The sequence below is a fragment of the Acinonyx jubatus genome, chromosome D1 (assembly GCF_027475565.1).
Source record: "Acinonyx jubatus isolate Ajub_Pintada_27869175 chromosome D1, VMU_Ajub_asm_v1.0, whole genome shotgun sequence".
Lineage (NCBI taxonomy): Eukaryota > Metazoa > Chordata > Mammalia > Carnivora > Felidae > Acinonyx > Acinonyx jubatus.
In genome coordinates this window covers 1504156-1524357 of record NC_069390.1, presented here as the reverse complement: position 1 = coordinate 1524357, position 20202 = coordinate 1504156, and the positions used below count along the sequence as shown (strand labels likewise).

General features: G+C 61.1%; 1 protein-coding gene across 2 annotated transcripts; it reads right to left on the bottom strand.

Annotated features, from left to right (window-relative positions):
- Positions 1-6339: 6339 nt before the first annotated feature.
- TNNT3 (troponin T3, fast skeletal type) lies at positions 6340-16494 on the bottom strand. 2 transcript variants are annotated; one of them, XM_027045421.2, is made up of 11 exons: positions 16429-16494; positions 16199-16213; positions 13758-13776; positions 11409-11454; positions 10543-10659; positions 10376-10453; positions 10118-10231; positions 9911-10020; positions 9701-9791; positions 7967-8007; positions 6340-6552 (listed from the first exon to the last, which is right to left on the bottom strand). In XM_027045421.2, the coding sequence occupies exons 5-11, from the start codon at positions 10624-10626 to the stop codon at positions 6498-6500; spliced, it is 573 nt and encodes a 190-aa protein (XP_026901222.2). In that variant the 5' UTR covers positions 10627-10659; positions 11409-11454; positions 13758-13776; positions 16199-16213; positions 16429-16494; the 3' UTR covers positions 6340-6497. The 2 variants fall into 2 exon arrangements, with proteins under 2 accessions (XP_026901222.2, XP_026901220.2); XM_027045419.2 differs by lacking the exon at positions 7967-8007 and adding an exon at positions 8568-8608 and having other exon boundaries at positions 16429-16477.
- Between the last annotated feature and the right edge of the window lie 3708 nt (positions 16495-20202).

Here is a 20202-nt window from a genome sequence, read left to right as displayed (position 1 = left end):
CCAAGTAATGAAATCCACTGAGCTTTACCTTTCTTCCCTGATGCTTCCACTGCTTGTGAGCTTAGAAATTTCTCCCCAGCATGAAAGCAGACAGACACGTACCTACATTTCTCTCTAGGTTTAGTTTTAACGATTTTTCTTTTTCATGCTGAACTCTCTAATTCTCCCGGCATATATTTTGGTACTTGGCATGCAGTGAAAATCTCATTGCCTTTTCTTCTCCACATGCACGTCTGATTTTCCCAACCTCTTTTATTAAACATCTCACCACCTCCCTTTCATTGACTGAGAGGCTTCCAGATGCTCACGTATATGTGATAGCGTGCTGATAAGTACTGTAGAATTGGGCGAAATTTTACAACGTTAGAGAGCAGAGGGTGTGAAGTCGTAATCCATGGTCTACGGTTAAGTCCACTGTTTAGGGGCTGTGTAACCTCAGGACCTGGCGCCACCCATTCTGAGCATCAGTTTTCTCTTCTGGAAAACACAAATGATGGGAATATTTGCCTCTTTGGTCTACTGCGAACATTGCATGAGGAAACTAAGAGGAACTTTGCTGGACCCGGGGTCTGCAGGGAGTACTCAACACATATCAGCTATAACACCTTCACTTTGGAAATCTGCTCTTAATTTTCAAACATTTCTCAGCTATCCCTGCATATTTTTCCTTCTCTATGAATCTGAGATTCATCTTGCCAACCACCTCCCCACCCCTGGCTCACCCTCTTCCCCAAATAAATCCTATTTGAATTTTGGTTGAAGATCTGGCAAACCTATACATTAATTTGGTAAGAACTGATTTTTTTTTGGTCAACTTCCCACTCAAGAACAAGTTATGTTTTTTCTTTCTCTCTCTCTCTCTCACTCTCTCTTTTTTCAAAGTTCATTTTTATGTTTCTCATTAAACTTTGTCCTTCTCTTCCTACAGACCCTGAACATTCCTAAGAGGGTTATTGCTAAGTATTTTACGCTCTTTGTTTTGTTTTGTTTTGTTTGAGAATAATATTTTTATTCCACTTTATCTTCTCTCTGGTCGTTGCTAGAAAATAATAAAAAATGTTGATTTAAAATATGTATTTTGCATCTGGCCACTTTCCTGAGTTCTCTCATTTATCCTGAAGGTTCTTCCGCTGACTCTCTCGGGGCTCCTAGGAATGTGGTAGTTGGTTTCCTCCTTTCCAGAAGTTATACATCTTATTTCCGTTTAACATCTTTCTCATTGTCTTCAGTTTCCAGTCCAGGGCCGAAGAGTAATGGTAAAAGCAGGCGTTCTCGTTTGGTTCCTGTCTTGGACTGAAACACTTCGTGTTCCACCACCGAGTGTAGATAAAGGAAGTGCTTATTTATAGTTTTCTATAGTTTCTTGAGCCTTTGTTTTGTTCTCAGAAATAAGGATTGATTTTTGGCAAGTGCCCTCCCCCCGATGTTTAACAATTAGGAACTATTTCAGATACACCAGGAGGTAGGAATAAAAATAGGAAGGACCTGCATCTATGCACCCACCACTTGGCTTAAGAAATAAAACATGATGAACCCTGTCTTGGTGCTCTGGGTCGCCCCTTCACAATAAAATCCCCTGGAGGGGAACTGTTCATCTGAGTTGTGTGTTCCTCACATCTAGGCATCTATAATTTGTTTTCATATTTTTTAAAGCTTATCCATTGAGAGAGAGAGAGAGGGAGAGAGAGAGAGAGAGACAGCACAGAGCCCAACGCGGGGCTCGAACTCCCAAACCATGAGATCATGACCTGAGTCGAAATCAAGAGTCGGACGCTTAATGGACCGAGCCACCCAGGCGCCCCTTGTTTTCATATTTTTAAAAATGTTATGTAAGTAATTTTTCCCTTTTGCAACTGACTCATCGCCCCCAATGCTGTGTTTTCACGATTTGCCAGTGGTTGCATTTAACTGCAGGTCCTGTGTTTTGACTGCACAGTCCACTTGTGAATCTCCCACAGTTTACCTGTCTGCTGTCCCCTGGATGAAGGTTCCAGCGTTCTGCAATTGCCAACAGTAATCTGTGCGGGGAGGGGAACCAGAACTGGCAGGCTTCCTGGAGTTGACCAGGCGTCCCGGTATCTGCTCCCTAGCACAGCGCCCGGTCGTCTCCGCGCCTGCACCTGAGCACAGGTGTGCACCACTGTGCTAGAGCTTTCCATCTGCAGACTCGATTTTGCTACATCTGGCCCCTACCTCTCTCCCTTCCCGAGCCTTGAAGGACACTCCCAGACAAGTCTCGGAGCAAGGACCTCCTCCTCCATGACCACATCTCCACTACTGCCCCGTTGATAGAAGTGTCACAAACGTTCTCTGTCACTTTGGGTTTGGATGTGGCATGTAGTCAAGGCCGCTGCGTCTCCTAACGCTCCCCGAAGCTCCTTCTGTATATTGAACACTGGCCTTCATCGGGGATGTGCTCCCAAGATGTGGCTGGCGGCTCCCCTGGGCTGATGGCGTCATTTGGTGCAAATGTGAGAAAAGAGACGGCAGGACCCACGCGGAGTCCCTTGTCCGGAGCCCACGTCACCAAAATGAGCTTTCATGGTGACCTTCCGCCTGTCCCTGGAGCTCGGGAAGGCGGGGCGAAGGGAGCAGGACAGAGGCCCGCGTCCTCCCGGGAAGCCGGGCCCCTCTGCCTGCCGGACCCCACCCTGGCTCCGTGGCCCTGCCTGAGTCCAGAGCCCCAGAACCCACCAAGGCCTTGAGAGCTGGCTCACCTGTGCTCTGCTTCCTAACCTGGAGAGGTTCACCTTCTCAAGACTTTCTTTATGCCTCTGGACTTCACTGAACTCCCGTTTCACGGTGCGAAGGTTTTACGCCTGGTTCAAGAAATTCCCTTAGTGGGAGCTATGCTCTCCTATAGCTGCTTCCTGAAACTTGGAATGTTTTCCTTCTCAGATTTAGGTCTTCACTTGGCACGGGGGCTGATTTTCGGTGGTCGGTGTGAAGAGGCGGGCGCACTGTTTTACTATTCGTGGTGTTGGTCCGTCCCGGGCCCCCCACGCCCCCGACACCAGGCGCGCCCACGGCCCCGCACATGTGCCTGTCCTCCGTGTCTGTGCCTGTGTCTGTGCTTGTGACCGTGACCGCGTCCTTCTCTGTGTCTGTTCCCAAGTTCACATCCCTGTCCGTGTCTGTGTCCGTCTGGGAGCCGGCGCTGCCCCTCATGTGGTCTGGTCTGTCCACAGTCCCCTTTCCTTCTGCACACATTTAGACTCAGCATGAATTTACATGAATCCCTGCGGGCACATGGTTGAGTTGCCCTGAATTCGTGGATTAATTTAGAGAGAGCAAATAGTTTTGATACGTTACTCCTCGTCTTAGGGAACATATAATAGCCTGTAGGTATTCATGCTGTTTAGATACTTTTCAATAATGCGATTTTATCATCTGTCTGCTTGCCTTGCACATGTTTTCCTAGATTTGTACTTATTATTGTATGTTTTTACATTTCTGTTGTAAATGGTATTTTTAAACACTGTCGCCTAACTCTCGATCTTTCTATCTTATGCTCGCGCACACCTATACAGAACTCTTCGTTCTGATTTAGAGTTGCAGATTTTATTTTCTTGGGGTTTTTTTTTTTTTGGTAGACAACTATTTGGTTGTGAATGGTGGGAACTTTTTTTAAGATTTTCTTTTTAAGGACTCTCTATACCCAACGTGGGGCTCGAACTCACAACCCGATCAAGAGTCACACATTCCATTGACCGAGCCAGTCGGGCGCCCCAAATAGTGGCAATTTTTTAAGGCACAAGTAGGTAGGACAAGATACAATTTTTCTTGGCCTCTTGACCCCCTTTTCTGGCAGTCTATTTTTCTCGCCCCGAAGCTCTGGCTGAGACACCCGGACTGTGAGGAGGCAGGTGGCATTCCCGCCTGAGTCTTGAAACATTTCCTCGTTGAGGGCGATGTTTGCTGTAGGCGTTTGGAAGATGCTTTCCTCGCTCCAAGGAAACCGTCTTCGACTCTTAATTGGCTGAGAATCGCCTTCACTGACTGTGTTCTGTTTTCCCCAAGTCTCCCCCAAGCCTCTGCTTGGTGACTGTCTCAAGAGTCCCCCGGACGGCTTGCTTGCCAATATAAAACTACCTTCGCATCAGAGGGGACCCCCTTGGTCGTGACGTCATTTAAAAAAGTTGTTACTATTTTTGGTGATTCAAGTAGGACCACTTCATCAGTTCTTCTGCAAAACCAATCTTTGACTCTCCTGATTTCTTTCTTTCTTTCTTTTTTTCAAAACTTTTTAAATGTTTATTTATTTTTGAGAGAGAGACAGAGCATGACCGGGGGAGGGGAAGAGAGAGAGGGAGACCCAGAATCCGAAGCAGGTCCAGGCTCCGAGCTGCCAGCACAGAGCCCGACGCGGGGCTCGAACCCACAGACTGCGAGATCGTGACCTGAGCCGAAGTCAGGTGCTCAACCGACTGAGCCACCGAGGCGCCCCATCTTCTGATTTCTTGAATTAGATGTTTAACACGAGCGTTGGGGGGGGGGGTCTGTCCCCTGCTTTTCCAGCATGGCCCGCTGCTCGGCAGAGCCCGGCCTCCAGGCTCGGCCCCACATGTGTTGACATTTCTAAACACATGCTAATAAGTTCCCTGCCTGGGTCCACTTGGCCGCAGGGGGCTGACTGCTGGCTCCAAGCGCTGGTCCCAGGCAGCTTCTAAATTGCTTCAAGTGTACTCTGGTTTAGAGAAACAACCTTCTTCTTTTTCTTTTCTTTTTTTTTTTTTTTTTTTTAGATTTTCAAGTTTATTTATTTTGGGAGAGAGTGAGAGAGAGAGAGAGGAGGGGAGAAGCAGAGAGAAGGGAGAGAGGGAGAATCCCAAGCGGGCTCCGAGCTGTGGGTGCAGAGCCCCACGTGGGGCTTGAACTCAAGAACCGTGAGATCATGCCCTGAGCGGAAACCAAGAGGCAGATGCTTAACCGGCTGAGCACCCCCCGGCCCCCTGGGTGCCCCGGTGGAGGAACAGGCTTCTGCCAACGCCTGTCTTCCACGCCTGACTGTCTGGTTCAAGTCTGTCTCCCGCTACTCTGATCCTCCTGACCCGTGGGCGACTTGGGATGTGCTTTCAAACCTCCCGCTCAGATCCCGGACCTGTCCGTGTTGCCCGTGGTTGCCCGCGTTCTGGTCAGCTCCTGGCACCCGTGTCTGCACAACTCGGGGTGAGCCGACCCTCCTGGCCCCGGGCTGACAGTCTCCCCAGGCAGCTGTCGCCTCTCGGAAGAAAGCCGTGCGGTGGGACGGCGGCGTGGGCTGGGCGGATCCCGCCGTCTGTGTGGCGAAGGCCTTCACCTTGGAGTCTCTGCAGTACGGCTCAGGGGCCACGCTTGGTGTATCTCACCTGCTCCCCACGGGTGTGCCGGCGGGGCTGGGGCGCGGGGGTTGGGGGGGGCGCGGGGGTTGGGGGGCCCGCGCGTGCCTGTGTATCTGTGAGCGTGTGCGGGGGGGGGGGGTGGGTGCCCACACGCGCCACGGGGCGTTCGACTGGGGCGCGGCCCTGTGTCTGGGGCGGGCACGTGCCGCCTGGGGGTTCGACCTTGCCCCGGGGTCCCGCCGCCCCGCGGCTCTCTGGAAGGCGCGCTTGTCGGGTTCTCCGGCTCCGCGCAGCCCTCCCGGGGGGCGGCTCCGGGCTCTGAAGCCGCCTCCGTGAATGCTTCGCTGTGCGAGGCTCTACGTCTCCATCCAATTTTCGTGATTTATATTTTCCATAATTCTGTTTGGTCAGGATTTTCAAATTTATTACACAGTTGTGCACTGTGCCGTCTGTAATATAGAAAGAAGGGTCTGTGTGTGCTGTGTCTGCCCTCGCTGAAGTGTGTTTTCCTGCTCCTTTCCTCCGCGGGCGAGAGGCCCCTCAGGCTGAGTGCACCCCCTTGTTCTGGACCCTGCGTCTGCCCCCCACGTTTCCGGGGGACGCCTGTGAGCTCTCCCAGTGTGCTCCGGCCCCCCTCCTCCCACACCCTCCCAAAACCAAGCTCTCCCACCCCAACCTGGCTTCAGAGCCGACCCAGGCGGCGGGGGACCGCTCACAGCGGGGGCGGGGGGCAAAGACCCCGGCTGAGGCGGGGAACCGAGGGGCACGTCGGCCGCAGGGTGGGGGACAGATGTGGAAGCCGCCGGCAGAGCCGGGGTGGGGCGCCTCAGACTTGGGCCCAGGGCCCGGTCGTTTCCCGGGCTGACCCCGAAGGTGAGCGCCCAGTGTCTCGCGGGCCCCCGGCCCGCGGGGTGACCACCCCATACTCCTGTCCTCCCAAGCCACCCCCCCGGCCCCCTCCTCCAGGCCCCCCAGGGCCCCCCCCGACCCCCCCGTCCAGGAGTCAGCACACGCTTAGTGGAGGGGAGCCTGCTAGCTTTATTCACAGGCCCCAGGAGGTGGGGGCAGCGAGGACAGAGACGTGGGGGGTTCCCGGGGGTGGGTCTGGGGGCCGGGCGCTGCTGCATGGGCTGCACGGGCCGAGGGTCTCTGCCTCCGGAAGCTTCCCTGGCTGCTTCACTTCCAGCGCCCGCCGACCTTGCCCTTGGGCTGGGCTCCGGCCTTCTTGCTACTGCAAACGGAAGCAAGCTGGTCTTGAGCGGCTGGGGGGGGGGGGGTTGGGGCCCTGGCCTGGATCCTCCTCAGCGCCCCCCCCCCCCCGCCCCCGGCAGCCCCCCGGCCCCGACAGCTCAGCCCACCCACCCAAGCCCCGGGCACACATTTCAAGCAGTGGTGACTCACCTGCACTTGGCCCGGCTGGGCCTGGGCGCCTTGTGCCAGGACGGTTAGTGTGGTTAGTGGAGGGAACGGCGAGCCCAGGGCACCCCCCAACCCCTGCCAGGGGCTCGGGCTCCGGGGGGCCACCCTCGGGCACACCGGAGCCTGCCAGGGAAGCTATCTGGACAGATGGCTCTCACTGTCCCAGCTACTTTGGCCTGGAAAGAGCCTGTGCCGTGCGTCCCAGATCACAGCCTTCCTGAGGTGGGACAGGCTGAGGACAGTCCCTTGTTCCCTGACCCTGGGCCAGCAGGCCAGGCCTCGTGGACTCGGGCCCTGGGAGGTCAGCGCCCTGCCGGATGGCAGTCCTTAGGAGCCTGCTGTGTCTGACTGACTTTGCACATCAGGCAGCCAGCAGGGAGCTGGGTGCTGGGTCAAGGTCCCAGAAGCTGACGCTCCGGGGACAACTTCTGGCTGTGGCTTCAGGGGAGACCCTGGTGCTGGTGGCCGTGCCCGTGGCCCGCGTCCTGCAGGGGCCAGCCTGAGAACCCTCACGCACATGCACGCACACACACAGGCACACACGGAAGGGCTCTCACGAGGCCTGCCACAACCCCCATGACAGAGCCCAGGGAGGAGGGTGTCCCCTTGGCCAGTCCCCTGGGGCGGAGGAGCCCAGCCCTGGGAGCAGCAAGGAGTCAGGGGATGGTGGAGGAGGGAGAGAAACCCAACGGCAGGCGGTCCTGGGGACACTGCCCTCCGTGGGGGTGTGAATGGGCTCAGTGATCAGACTGGGAGGCAAAACCCCAGCACAGGGGGCACTGGAGCGCCCACCCTGGGGGTGGCGGGCTCCTCCAGGCCTTTCCTGGCGCCTGTGGTCGTGGGTCCCACGGACCTCGGGTGATTTTGCAGACGGAGGGCTCACCGTCTGAAGAAACGGGGGCCAGGGAGGCCCGCAGCTGAGCAGGTCGCATCTGGAGCAACGCTCGGCTGGGGAGTCAGGGTGGCGGCCCAGGACGGCCCAAATCCCCAGGCGGCCTCCTCCCGGGGCTCTGGGGTGAGGAGGGGCCAGAGGAGGCTGCGGGCCCGGGGGTGCGGGTTCCAGACACACGGGCGCCAGTGGCCCACCAGTTAGTGTTGTTACCGTCGAGGGCGGTGGCCCCCGGGACCGGCTGAAAGCGCCGGGCCCCGGTCAGGGGGGCGGCAGCCGGCCAGCCCCCTGGCACCGTGTGCCCGGCACAGAGCGACGGGCAGGGGGGGTTACTCACTGCTTCTGGGCCTGATCGATGCGGCTCCTGAGGTTGGTGATCTGTGAAGAATACGGGTGGCTTACCTGGCAGTTCGAGCAGGGCCGGGCCGGTGGCCCTCTTCACCTGAGGCCTTGCTGCCTTACTGCGTCCTGGCTCCTCGGCTCGGAAGGCAGCGGCCCTCGGCCCCGGGGCTCGTGCCTCTGACTTACTTTGGGCGGCCTGAGCTGGAGACCTGGGCTGAGACGCACGCAGCCGCTCTGGAGCTGGCCACTTACCTGTGGGCCTGCGCAGGATGCGGGGCGGGGGCGTGGGGAGGGAGGCGAGCCTCGCGGAGCCCCCGACTCGGGGCGGTTGGAGCCGGCCCTCTCACTCCCTCCTCCTGACCGCCCGGAGAGGCTTGGCTGGGGCGGGCAAGGCCCTTCCCCGCCTGCCGGCAAGGGCGGCAGGGCAACCTCGGAAGCCGCGGGCTGCAGGTGGTGGGGAGGAGGTGGGGTCGGGAGGCCGGCCTCCGTCCCCGTGCCCTCCGCTGCCATCCTCCACGAACCAGGCTTGCCATGCGAGAGGCTCACCGTGCATTGCACACCACGAGCCCGGTCCAGGGTGGACCCTGGCTACTTACAACTTGGCCAGCATCTCCACTCTGGCCCGCATGTTCATGATCTAGAAAGACCGAGATGGTTAGCGGGCTGGGTGGGTGGCTGAGGCTTCGGGGCCCTGCCACGTGCTGGGCTAGCCCAGGCAGGGGCCCTCGTGGCTCTTCCAGCCCCTGGGGACCCACTGCGGGTGGCTCACAGGTGTGTCGGGAGGCACTGGGTGCCCGACTCGACTCCCTGGACCCCGAGGGGGGCCGTGTGCGGGTGAAGCCCCCTCCTTCACGCCGGGCCTCCCGGAGGCACGTCAGGAGAGGACGGCGGTGTCCCTGACCCTGGGCGCGGAAGGGACACGCGTGCTCCGCGGGCGGCCCCGGTGCCCCTCCTCCTTCTAGGAGAGGTGAGGAAACTGAGACGGACCAGGCGAATTGCCCTACGGCGCGGCTCCCGAGAAGGAGCCGCATTCTCCAGTCACCGGACGCCCGCTTTCCTGGTGGCCTGTGCCGACAGCCGTGGGAGATGCCCCTGGGGTGTGCGCCGTCTCCCGCCAGGGACCCTGGAGGACAGCGGACGGCGGGGACCATGCCCCTGATGGCGAAGCTGGCGGGGTCGCGTGGGCACAGGGCAGGTTAGCTCCCAGCCACCAGGACGGCGCCCCCTCCCCGGGGGCTGGAGGGGCGTCAGGGAGACAGAATCTGCACAGGGCCGCTGTTCCGAGTTGTGAACCCCGCCCGGGCGGCTCTAGGCAGCCACCCTGCCTGGGACTCAGTCCCAGACCCCTTTCCCAGCTGCTGGAGGGGGGTGCGTGCCCTCCTGCCTGCACTGACCCGAGGAGGTGACAGCTTGGGGACCTGAGCCTGGGCCTCCCCAGGGGATCCCAGGAGGCCACCCTGGTGCTAGAGGAAATTGTGCTATACTGGGGCGAGCTGTCCACTGTCCACTCCGGGCGATTCGGAGCCTGGACCCCGAGGCCCCTCTGCCCTCCGCTCCTCTTGTGGCCCTCAGAGCGAGGCCGACCGCTTGGGACACGGAGGCATCCCCAGAGGGTGCCTGCGGCCAGGCGCCGTGAGGACGGCCCTCGTGGGCGTCCCGGGCGCCGAGGCCATGGGGGTGCAGGGAGGTGGCCGCCCCGGGACCCGAGGGCCAAGGTGTCCGCACTCACGTCATATTTCTGGCGCTTCAGTTTCTCGCCAAACTCGAACTTGTCGATCTCCAGTTGGTACAGGGTGTCCCAGAGTTCCTTGGCCTTGTCCCTGGGAAGGCGGCAAAGGCGCGGCGGGGCCGGTAAGCGCCGGAAGGCGGGACGCAGGCCACCCGCTGTCCCGCTGGGGTCGCCAGGGAGAGCCAGCGCCCCGCCCCCTCCCGGCCCCACCTCAGCTTATCTTCGCTGAGATGGTCGATGTTGAGCGGCTTGCGCCTCTCTGCCAGAACCTTCTTCTTCATCTCCCGGGCCGTCTGCTTCTTGCCTCTCTTCTGGTCGGCCTGAGGGGACATGGCAGAGGGGCCCGGCCTCAGGAGGGGTGCGCCGCACCCCGACAGGAGGCCGGTCCGCGCCGCGGCTCCGAGGGCCCGCGCTCACCTTGGCCAGGTAGCTGCTGTAGTTGGCGCCCATGGAGGACAGGGCCTTCTTCTTCTTCAGGTCGTCCTCTGCTCTCCTCTTGGCATCCTCCTCCTCCCGCCGGGCTTTCTCTTCCTGCAGAGACCCCGTCCCCGAGGCCTCAGTGCCGGGCTTCGAGGGCCCGCCCGGAGCAGCCGCGCAGGACAGGGGGAGCCCGGCCGGTGGCCCAGGTCCCCGGCGGGCACGGGGTCCGGGGCGGGGAAGGGGCCCCCGGCTCACCGCCAGCCGGTTCTGGCGCTCCCGCTCCTTCTCGGCCCGGATCCTCTGCTGCTCGGCTCGCTCCGCACGGCGCTTTTCCTGTGGCGGGAGGAGCAGGTCAACCTTGCCTCGCCAGCCCCCGGGGCGACCGCCCGCCCCCGCCTCCCCCCGGAAGGGCCCCGACTCACGATTCTCTCCTTGAGAGCGATCAGCTCCTCCTCCTCCTTCTTCCGAGCCTCAAAGTGGCTGTCGATGAGAGCCTGCAGCTCCATGAGGTCCTTGTTCTGGCGCTTCTTCTGGATGTCCTGTGGGTGGAAGAGGCCCCTCGTCTCCGGCTCCTCCCGCCTGGCCCCCCCGCGCGGCAGGCGGCCCCTTCCCGTGCTCCGGCAGGGCACCCTGTCTCCTCCGGCCAACACGAGGGTGACCAGGGACGTTTTGCCCTCACCATGTTCCCATGGCCATTGCCCTCCTGAGGCCCAAAGGCGACCTGATCCTTTAGCCCCAGGGTAGGAATTTTGCCCTCCCTGTGGGTAAATCGGGGCCCCGCAAAGCCCTGAGGTCATCAGCACTCCTGGAATGGATGGCTCTGACTTGGCCCCGTTATCATCCTCAGAGATGTTCCACATGGGCCAGACAGAGAGGAAACTGGTGAGTGAGGTAGTTTATTGAATAGACAGATGGATGGGTGGGTGAAAGGATGGATGGGTGGATGGATGGTGCACAGATGGGTGGTTGGATGGGTGGATGGATGAGTGAATGGATGGATGATGGGTGAATGTGGATGGATGAGTGAATGGATGGATGGATGGGTAGATGGATGGTGGACAGATTGATGGACAGATGGGTGGGTGGATGGGAGAGGAGGGAAGAGAGATGCTTGACACTGTGGGAGTTTCCTTTGGTCCAGAAATAAATTAAGGCAGAGTTTCCTGGAACCAGGAGGTTCTGGCTCTGGCTGCTTGAGAGCAGATGACCTTCCCAGGCCTTGTCTGTAGGCTGAAAGCTGGGGGGTCTGAGAATGGAGGCCATGTTGATCCGGGTCCCATAAACTTACATCGAAGTCTACTTTCTCCCCTTCCGGGATCTTAGGAGCAGTGAGTCTGAAGAAGAGAGAGGCTTGTGAGCAGGGGTAGGTAGAGACCTACCAGGGGTCTGGCCTTCCCACCCTTCCCCCTGGGTGACAGCTGAGGACAAGTGTGTGTGTCCTGGTCAGGCGTGTAACCCACTGTCCCCAGAGCAGCCTGACCCCTTTGAGAAGAGTTCAGCCTCTTTGCGTCCCTCTGTTTTGCCAACATCTGGACATCGAAAGGGCTGTTTCACCCCCGTCTGTCCAGGAAGGGCACTCTCTCCTTCTTTCTCAAACAAAGAAAGAAGTGCAGGCAGGCCAGACCAGACACAGGCTGGCCACTGCAGACCCCTGAGGGGGCGTTGGCCTCTGTGGTCGGGAACGGCCATCCTGACCCTTTTTGTGTCTCCGGCCCCTCTTTAAACTGTCTTCCTGGGGACCCAAAGAAAGGGGGCTGGACAGAAAGCAGTTTGAGGAAGAAACGAGGCCCCCGGATCCCGGGCCCTGCCCCCAGTGCTTTCCAGATGGAGCAAAGAGTTACGACAACAACGACAGTTGTTTAAAACAAGCCACAGAAGAAAGTGGGTCTGAATATGGACCCAAATGCTGGAACAGGAGAGGGTTTTCTAAGCTCGGCAGCACCAGAAAGTCCCGCTAAGGGAAAGATGGCCAGACGACTCCATGCAAATGAAAAACTTATGTATGTGAAAAAAAAAGCAAAAATTGGAAGGGGGGGGGAGCCCAACCCAGACTAGAAAAATATTTTCAGCGAGTACAGAGAAGACTTATATCCTTGTGCAAACCGATGGCTGAGAAAACGTGCAGACGCCTTTGCCGTTAGATAAATGGGCAGGAGGTGCACGATGCCAGGTCTCGGTAAGAAAGACGGCCAGTGAGGCAGTGCGCGGGAGAGGCTCTCCCGGAGTAATCGGAGGCATGGGAGCAGAAGCGGCCCCGAGAGGCCCTCCTCATCCATCAGTGTCCCCGGGCGCGGCAGCGTGGGGCACAGACCCGCTCACGTCCACGTCGGAGCCCGCGCTGGCACGGCCCCCGTGGAAAGCAATTTGGCAACGGACGTCAGAAGCCTGAAAGACGTTCATACTCTTTGACCCAGTAATTCTAGTTCTGGGAATGTGGCCTAGGGAAATAACCCGAAAGACAGAAAACGCTTTCCACCCAGCGTTATTTATGGTAGTAAAATATTGGGGGAAGCCTTAATGTCCCGCAGAAGGCGAACGGTTCCAGAAATTATGGTTTGTCCAATTGATGGAATATTATGTGGCCATTCAAAATATTTAAGAAGGCTATGTAAAAACATGGAAAAATACTTATGAATAGTGCTAAAATTTAAAAAAGCAGAATTGAAGGTTGTATAGACAGTACGATGTTTGAAAAACGGCTCAGAGTTTAAATCTTTTTTTCCGAGCCCTATGCATGGAAAGAGTAGGAAGAAGTAAGGCTTTTATTCTTTTCTGCAGTCTGGCTGGCGGGCGGGGAGAGTTATAGATGATTTTCTTTCTTCATTGGACTTTTACGTATTTTCCAAATTTTCTTTAATGAGGTGTTTTATTTTCATAATGAAAACACAAACATTTTTTTAAAGCTAGAAAATATCTTGTGACCCGGCAGCTTTATTTAAAATAGCAGAAAAATAAAGTGCAGTGGGTGGAAATATGCTGGCTGTACCCGGAGCGCGCCGCAGCCCCCCCCGGACCCCGGAGCGCTCCCCAGGTGGGCGCGAACCCCGGGCACGTGCTGGTGAAGACTTGGGTTAAAAAAACAAATCCCTGAAATACTCACAAGCAGGTCAAAGGAGGGAAAGACCATCCAGACCAGGACGATGGCTCCCCAGAGGCCCCAGTGGGGGCGGTGGGTCCACTCGCGGTTTTCTTGTGAAGGGGCCACGGGGCAAGACCCTCCCTCCAGCCCCTCTCAAGGGTGCCTCGCGTCTAGGGCCTCCCTCTCTCTGCCCTGTCTCCCCCGACCCCCTGTTCCCCGTCCTCCCTTGGCCCCCCAGCCTCCTCTTACAGAAAGCCTTCCTTGCCCACACAGGGCGAATGGGTGGGGACGCCCCACCGTACCCCCAGCGATCGTCTCTGCTCCCCGCCTGGGGAGAAGGCACCAAATAACCCCATTTTCATCAAGGACCTTCACCAGATGCCTAGAGCTTTAAACACCCAACCAGGGAGCAAAGAAGCAGCCACCTTCTCGAAGGGGTTTGGGGTTTCGTCCCCTACAGAGCCCAAAGGCGTTGTCTTCCACGGGACCCCAGTTTCCCAGGTGCCCCCTGCCTCCGGCCCACCCTGGTGTCCAGCCCTGCCCGGGCCCCACACTCACCTGGGTCTCGGTTTCTCCTCTGGACACCGCGGCGCCGGCATGGGGAGAGGGGAGAGAGACCGGATGAGCCCGGTGGCCTGCTCCTGCCCACAGGCCCCTTGGGGCCACCCGGCTGGGGGCTGGGGGCTCCTGCCTGGACGCCCGCCTGCCTCTCCCCCTCCAGCCGAGACTACCACCCATATGCCTGCCTGCCAGCAGCAAGAGAAAGTCCCTGTGGGGTCCCAGGAGGAGAGCTCGGGCGTGTGGACCAGGATGTGGCACGGGAGGGGGAACGAGGGAGGAAGGAGGGAACGGACTCCAGGGGCACGGCGTCCTCGGGGGATCGAGGAGGAAGGGAGGAGGCACCCCCTGTCCAGGCGCCTGGTCCCCTCTGACCACCCCATCTCTGTGCCGGGCAGAAATAGGAACTGGACAGCGTGTGCGAGGCCCGGGCAGCCGTGCCCCATGGTGGACCCCATCCGAGCAGCCGGCCTGGCCGTCGGGAGGAAGACAGACAGGCGGGCGAGGGAGAGGGGTACAGGCCCAGTGTGTCCTCTCTAAGGGTCCGGTCAGGGGCCCTTGCCTCCCTCACCCTCCCTCTGCTCCTCTGGGGAGGCGGGGGCCGAGGGTACGGGGGCCGTGGGGGCCGACGCCAGCCAGGGACAGCACCCGGACCCCACCAGTGCCCTGGCTGTCTGGGGACCTGACGCAGGAGCTGAGGGTGGCCGTGATGGGGAGGCCTGGTGGTGAGCGGACGTCCCCGGCAGGCTGAGCCCCTGGCTTCTCTGAGTCTGTCCACCGGGGCCGGCAGAGCCCATCTGGGAAAGCTGAGACCCTCCCTAACTTGGGAGCCTTGCAGCTGAGGGTGGGTGCTTCGGGGGGCCTGCCGTGGGGCCATCCACGCTGAGATCTCCAGTCCCCACGCTACCCCCCTCCCCGACCTGCCTGCCTGGGCCTGGCTGCCCTCCCGCGGGGGCTGCTTCCTTTGGCCACCCCGTCCCCCGCCTCCGGCCTTGGGGAGGTCCCGGCTGGCGGGGACACAGCCTGGGGTCTGCAGATGTCTGACAGTTGCCTGACCCTTGTGCCTCGCTGTCCGCTCTGGGCCCTTCAGAGAGATGAAGGGTCCACCGTATTGCCTTCAGCCTACACGACCCAGAGAGGCCGGGCTGAGAACTCGGCTTTTACCACCTGCTCCCCTGCCTGTGCCCTTGGCCGACCACGGGTGGGGGTGGGGGGTCTGGCTGCACGTGCACTTGGCGTACCCCCAGGTGTCCCCCTCGGCTTGGGCTCACCCGGGGTACTTAGGAGCCTGCCACACACCCACAATCAGCAGCCCGGTGGGGGGCTGAGAGCGTGGGGGAAACTGGGTGGGAGGAGGGGGTGCTTTGGGAGCAGGAAACTGACCAAGGGGCAGAAGGAAAGGGAAGGGGCGCCTCTGAGCTGTCTGCCTTCTCTGGGGGCCCAGCTGGAGAGGTCCCGGGGCTGCCCCCTAGAGCTAGGGGGGCTGTGCTGCAAAGCTCCCCCAGGTGGAGCCCCCCCCCCACCCCGCTCCCACTTGCCTGTTTGACTCTCCGTCTCAAGGTGGGTCCCGGGGTGACCTGGTGACCTCTAGCCCCTGCAGGACTGCTCCCCAGACCCCTGTACCTGGGCAGCCCAGCATCTGCCCACCAAGCCCGGGGTCAGCACCCCTCACCGCCCCCCGCCCCGGGCAGCCTCTCTGAAGCCGGAGAAGGGAAGACGCGCTCAGGGTTGTGCTCAGGGTTCAGGCCCAGCCAGGAGGCCCCCGCAGCCCCGCCGAGGGGAGGGACTGCAGACAGCTCAGGCCCCTGACTCGAACCCGCGTCTCCCTGGCCTCCACCCCGACACGGCCCCCCCCCCCCCCCGGGGGCCTCTTCCCGCCAAGGGTGTGTCTGGCCCCCACCCAGGTGCTGGGTGGGATGTGGGACCTGATTGCACGCGAGGCCCCCGGCTGCTCTAGGTCACCGCCATCCTGCCTGGGGCCCCAGCCTGACTTTCCGCTTCACCCCATGTGGCCGCCCACCCTCCCCTCGACCTCACCCCTCCTGACGCCCCTCTCTGATGTGCTCTCTGGGGCAGGGCGAGGCGCTGTCCTGTCTCTCCCCCTCTACTCTTCTCCACCAGAACCTGTCGGGTCCAGAGGGTCCTAGTGGACCTCGGCATCCTCTTCTGGGGGCCAGCGCCCTGCCGTGGGCTCTGCCCTCAGGCTCCGGCTGGCCACCCCCACCTGCCTGCCGGGGGCCCGGGAAGGGCCTCATCCCCGCAACCCCGGAATGCTGTCTGCCAGGGGGCCAGGAGGAAGCCTGTAGGCCACCAGTCAGTCTTACCGGAGCCAGCACCCAGGACCTAACCTTTCCCACCTTGTCCTCAGCCCATGGGAAGGAGGCGGGAGTCGGGCCGCAAGTGGGGGAGGGTCGGGATGGGGGGGCAGGGGCAGGGCATACCTTCTTGGACTTCCTCTGCGGGAGCAGCAGAACGGCACCGTGGGGGTGGGGGAGAGAGAAACTCAGCTGTGAGCCTCGGCAAAGGCTGAGGGGGACAGGGGTGAGGGGTGGCGGGGCCCAGCAGAACCACACTGTGAGTAGGTTACTCGGCCCCTGGGCGCCTGGCCACACCCGCACGTGGTCACGCGTGTGCACAGGCACCCACACGGGACTGAAGTCATGGCACATACCTGGTTCATGAACTTCTAGGTTAGGGAGGGCCACGGAACAAGAGGCAACACCACGTGTGGGTCAGAGGTCAAAGGAGGAAGGATCCCAGGTTAATGGATCCGCCACTCGGGGGGCGGGGGGTCAGAGGCCGAGGCCAAGGGGCGGGGAGCATGCGGGAAGCCAGCAAGCGTTCATGGGCACTGCCGCCCCCCACCTCCCCGATCCTGTCCCTGCCTCGTTGATCTGCCGGGAGCAGGGCTCACGGTGGAGGGGCAGACCCCTGGTTGTGGGGGACGCTGGGGTCCCCGCCTGTCCTCTGCCCCCCGGGAAGGGCTGACGGGGGCTGGCAGCCTCTGGCTGCGGCCTGGTAAGGTAGCAGCGTGAGTCCTGAGGGCAGGGCCTATAGCCCAGGGGTCACCCCTCCCACCGGCCCCAGAGCAGGGCACCCACCACCCTGTTGTCTGGCCTCCGAGGGACACACTCGGCTGCTCAGCCCGCCCATCCGGGCACAGGGTCCCCTACCCTGCCGCTGTGCACCTGGATCCTGAAGAGGGGCCCATGGGGCATGGCGGAGGGGTGGCCAGGGAGTGACAGTGTCCCTGCTGGGGGATGATGGGCTGTTCCTCCATCATCTGTTGCTGTTCCTGCACTCACCCGCCCTCTGGCTTGGGCCCCGACCCGGTCAAGGGGTCACATTCGGCCGTGGGCTCTCGGTTACCCACCCTCAGGGGAGGGATATTTCCAGGGACGGTGAGGCCAGGCCTCCACTGACCCGGTCTCCCTGTGCCGGGGCCTGAGGCCCATCGGCAGCCCTGCCTCTCACAGGGTGCGTGGCCCCGGGGACCCCCCTCTCTGGTTAAGCGTTGGCCAAGGTTAGTGGGTGATGTTAGGGCCACATGTGGGAGTCCTTTGCTGGCTGGCACCTCGCTGCCTCCCCGCCCTCTCCCCCGCCCTGCGTGGGCTCCAGCCAGACCCGGGCCCCACATGGGGACCAGAAGTCCTGTGTCTTCGTACCTTCTTTATGGACTTCTGCGGGTGGAGGGGCGCCTGGCGTGCGGGCGGCGGGAGGAGAGAGGAGAGGTTAGGCCAAGAGCACACGGCACGTCCTTAGGGGGTGGGGACACGCGGGGGGCAGAAGGGCTGAGGGTGTCGCGGGGGCCGGGCTCCTGGACCCCACTTACCTTCCTCCTGGGCCTCTTCTGAGGTGGGAGCTGCGGGACAGGAGGGAGAGAGGAAACAAGGACAGTCATTAGGGGGGAGCATGAGCAGTGGCGGGAGGGGGCCCTCGGGGAGAAGGGGCAGTGGGTGCTCCAGGCTGGAGGTGGTGAGCCCGGGAGACCTGGGCCTGGACTCTGCCTCTGTCCCGTGAGCACCCTCGGGCCCTTTGCTGCCTCCTTGGGGTCGTGGGACCGCGGCCGCCCGCCTGCCCCAACACGGGGGTGTCTGTGTGGGAGGGTTTTGGCGGAAATGGGGGCAGGGGAGCCTTCGCTGGGGAAGGGGCAGTTCCCCAGGACCATGCGTCCCACTCAGAGAGGAGTCTTTCCACCTTTTTTGGCACAAAAAGAAACGTTTTGCTTACGTTGTTAGGCTAGCGAAGTGTTTTCAAAACATGTTCAAAACATAGAACATAGCACCCAGAGCGCCTCACGGCCCAGCCTGGTGAGGGTGTGGGGACGCCTCCCGCACAGTTCCCGGGTGCCGCGGCACCCCTTTGTTCCGCACCCACCCAGGCATGACCGCGGGCCTCCCCCCCAGATGCCAGCCCAAGCGAGGGAGGGGGCTCCAGATCGGCCTGAAGCTTATGCCCCAAGACGGGGATGCTGAGAGAGACAGGGACACAGAGACAGAGAGAGAGACAGAGGCAGAGAGAGGGAGAGACAGAGACAGACAGAGAGAAAGAGTCAGACGGAGAGAGCGAGAGACAGAGACGGAGACAGAGAGAGGGACAAGCAGGGTCCGCACCACCCGGCCCTTGATGTAGGTGAGGGTGAGTCTTAACCGGCGCGTGTCAGCTCAGTCCCTGCAGCACCACGGGGATGTGCAGGAACGAAGGATTTTCTATTAGTGGATTAAGAGATGGGAGGTCAGCAGGGACATCGGAGAGTAGTTAATGATGAGACACACAGTTAACCGACGGACAGGCTCCGGGAGCCGAAGTCCAGTGCGGGTGAGGCCGAGCCGCAAGCAGCGGTTCTGAGCTAAGGGGCGGCGAGGCCGCTGGGTCGGGGTGGGGGGCATGCGGGGCTCCCAGAGTTACCTTCTTCCTCGTAATGCTCTGCAATGGGGTAGAACACAGGGGCCGTGTCAGCAGGGGGCGGGGGGCCCGGAGCCAGCTGCCCCAGCCCCGGAACCCTGAGGATGGGGACCGGGGGTCCCTGGGCCCCGAGGAGACTGCCAGCTCCAGGGGAGAAAAGCCCGCAGGGCTGGGGGATCTGGTGCTGGGGCACCCAGGTCCTGCTGGGTGAGCTTGAAGGGGCGGCCAGGGCCCGGGACCCCCTCCCGGATGCCGCGCTGGAGAGCCAGCGGGACAGGCTGGGCATACGGGGCAGGGTTTTCATGTGACCACATCTCGGGGACATGATCTTGGAGAAAGAGGGGGTCCCAGCCGCAGGGGCGGGAGTGGGGACCCCATGTTCAGAGGGGGGTCGGTCTAGCACCCGCCGCGGACCGTGATGCTTCTTGGGGTTCCCCGCCAGGGGTCCCCAAGGACAGCCACGTTGTCAACAGTTGGACGGGCCTGCCTCAAGTGTGAGCTTTCCGTCTGGGGTGGACGCAGAGAGGAGACCGTTTGACACTTACCCTCCACCTGCTCACTGTTGGGGGTAGAGGGTAAGAAAGAGAGAAGGGGAGGTGGGGGGAGAGAGAGAGAGAACGGGTGAGGTGGGCTTTCACTCAGCGGCTCGTAACAAACACCAGCAGGTCCTCTGGCCTCTGAACACAGCTCAGGTCCAGGGGCCCACACGGGGCGGGCAGCTACTCAGACTGGTACTCACACTTCCTCGTCCGACATGGTGGGAGGGTTGTTTCTGTGGGGGGGGGGGACCAAGACGAGAGTCAGGATAGGCCTTGGTCTAGGAGTGCTGGCGTGGGTGAGCACTGGGCTCTTAGGGCTGGGGGTGTGAGGGGACGTCCAAGGACAGGGTGGAGGCCAAGTGTCCGGCCTTGGGCGGGCCTCCTCCCCAGGCCCCCACAGCCCTCCTCGCCGGACTCTGCTCCCACCCTGCCCCCCTTCCTGCCCCGGCTCCAGCCTGGAGCTTGGAATCGCAGAGTTGGACGGGATGCTGGAAGGTCGTGGCGTCCACCCCCACCCAGGGCCGACATCCTCTGTATAGCACTCCCCGAGGAGGGGCGTCTAGGCTGCTTTGGACAGCAGGGAAACCCTGCTGACGCGGGCTCAAAACCCGCTTCGTGATGGGCTGTGCCTTTGGGCCGAGGTCGGGGGCTCCCCAGGAGCTCCTAGATTACAGAGCCCGGCTCCCCCAGTGTGTGTGCATGGCCCCCGCCATCCCTGTGACAGCCTCTCCTGGTGTGAGCTCCAAGCTCCCTTCCCCCATTGATGCTTTCCTGCAGGGACCCCATGTCTTCCTTCTGGGGTGCCCTGGGCACCCCCAGGGCCCTGTGCAGCCCCCTCTCTCCAAATCACAAGAACGTACGAGCCGTTCCGTCTTCTCGTCTCCCCACCTCCCCCCGAGCTCACAGGGACGGGATCTGGCCGCGGCCGCGTGCCCCCAGCCCGGGGCCCGAGCGCGAACGGAGTGGAGGCCCCATCTGGCTGGCCCTCCCCGGCCTGCTTT

Bases quoted from the DNA above. Each gene is read 5' to 3' on its own strand.
- TNNT3 (XM_027045421.2), bottom strand. From the start codon at position 10,626: ATGGAGCTGCAGGCTCTCATCGACAGCCACTTTGAGGCTCGGAAGAAG. The intron at 9,792-9,910 runs GTGGGGCCGGGA...CCGCCTTCCCAG, and splicing joins CTCAGCGAAGATAAGCTGAG to GGACAAGGCCAAGGAACTCT. The intron at 8,008-9,700 runs GTGAGTGCGGAC...TATTCTTCACAG, and splicing joins TGAAGCGCCAGAAATATGAC to ATCACCAACCTCAGGAGCCG.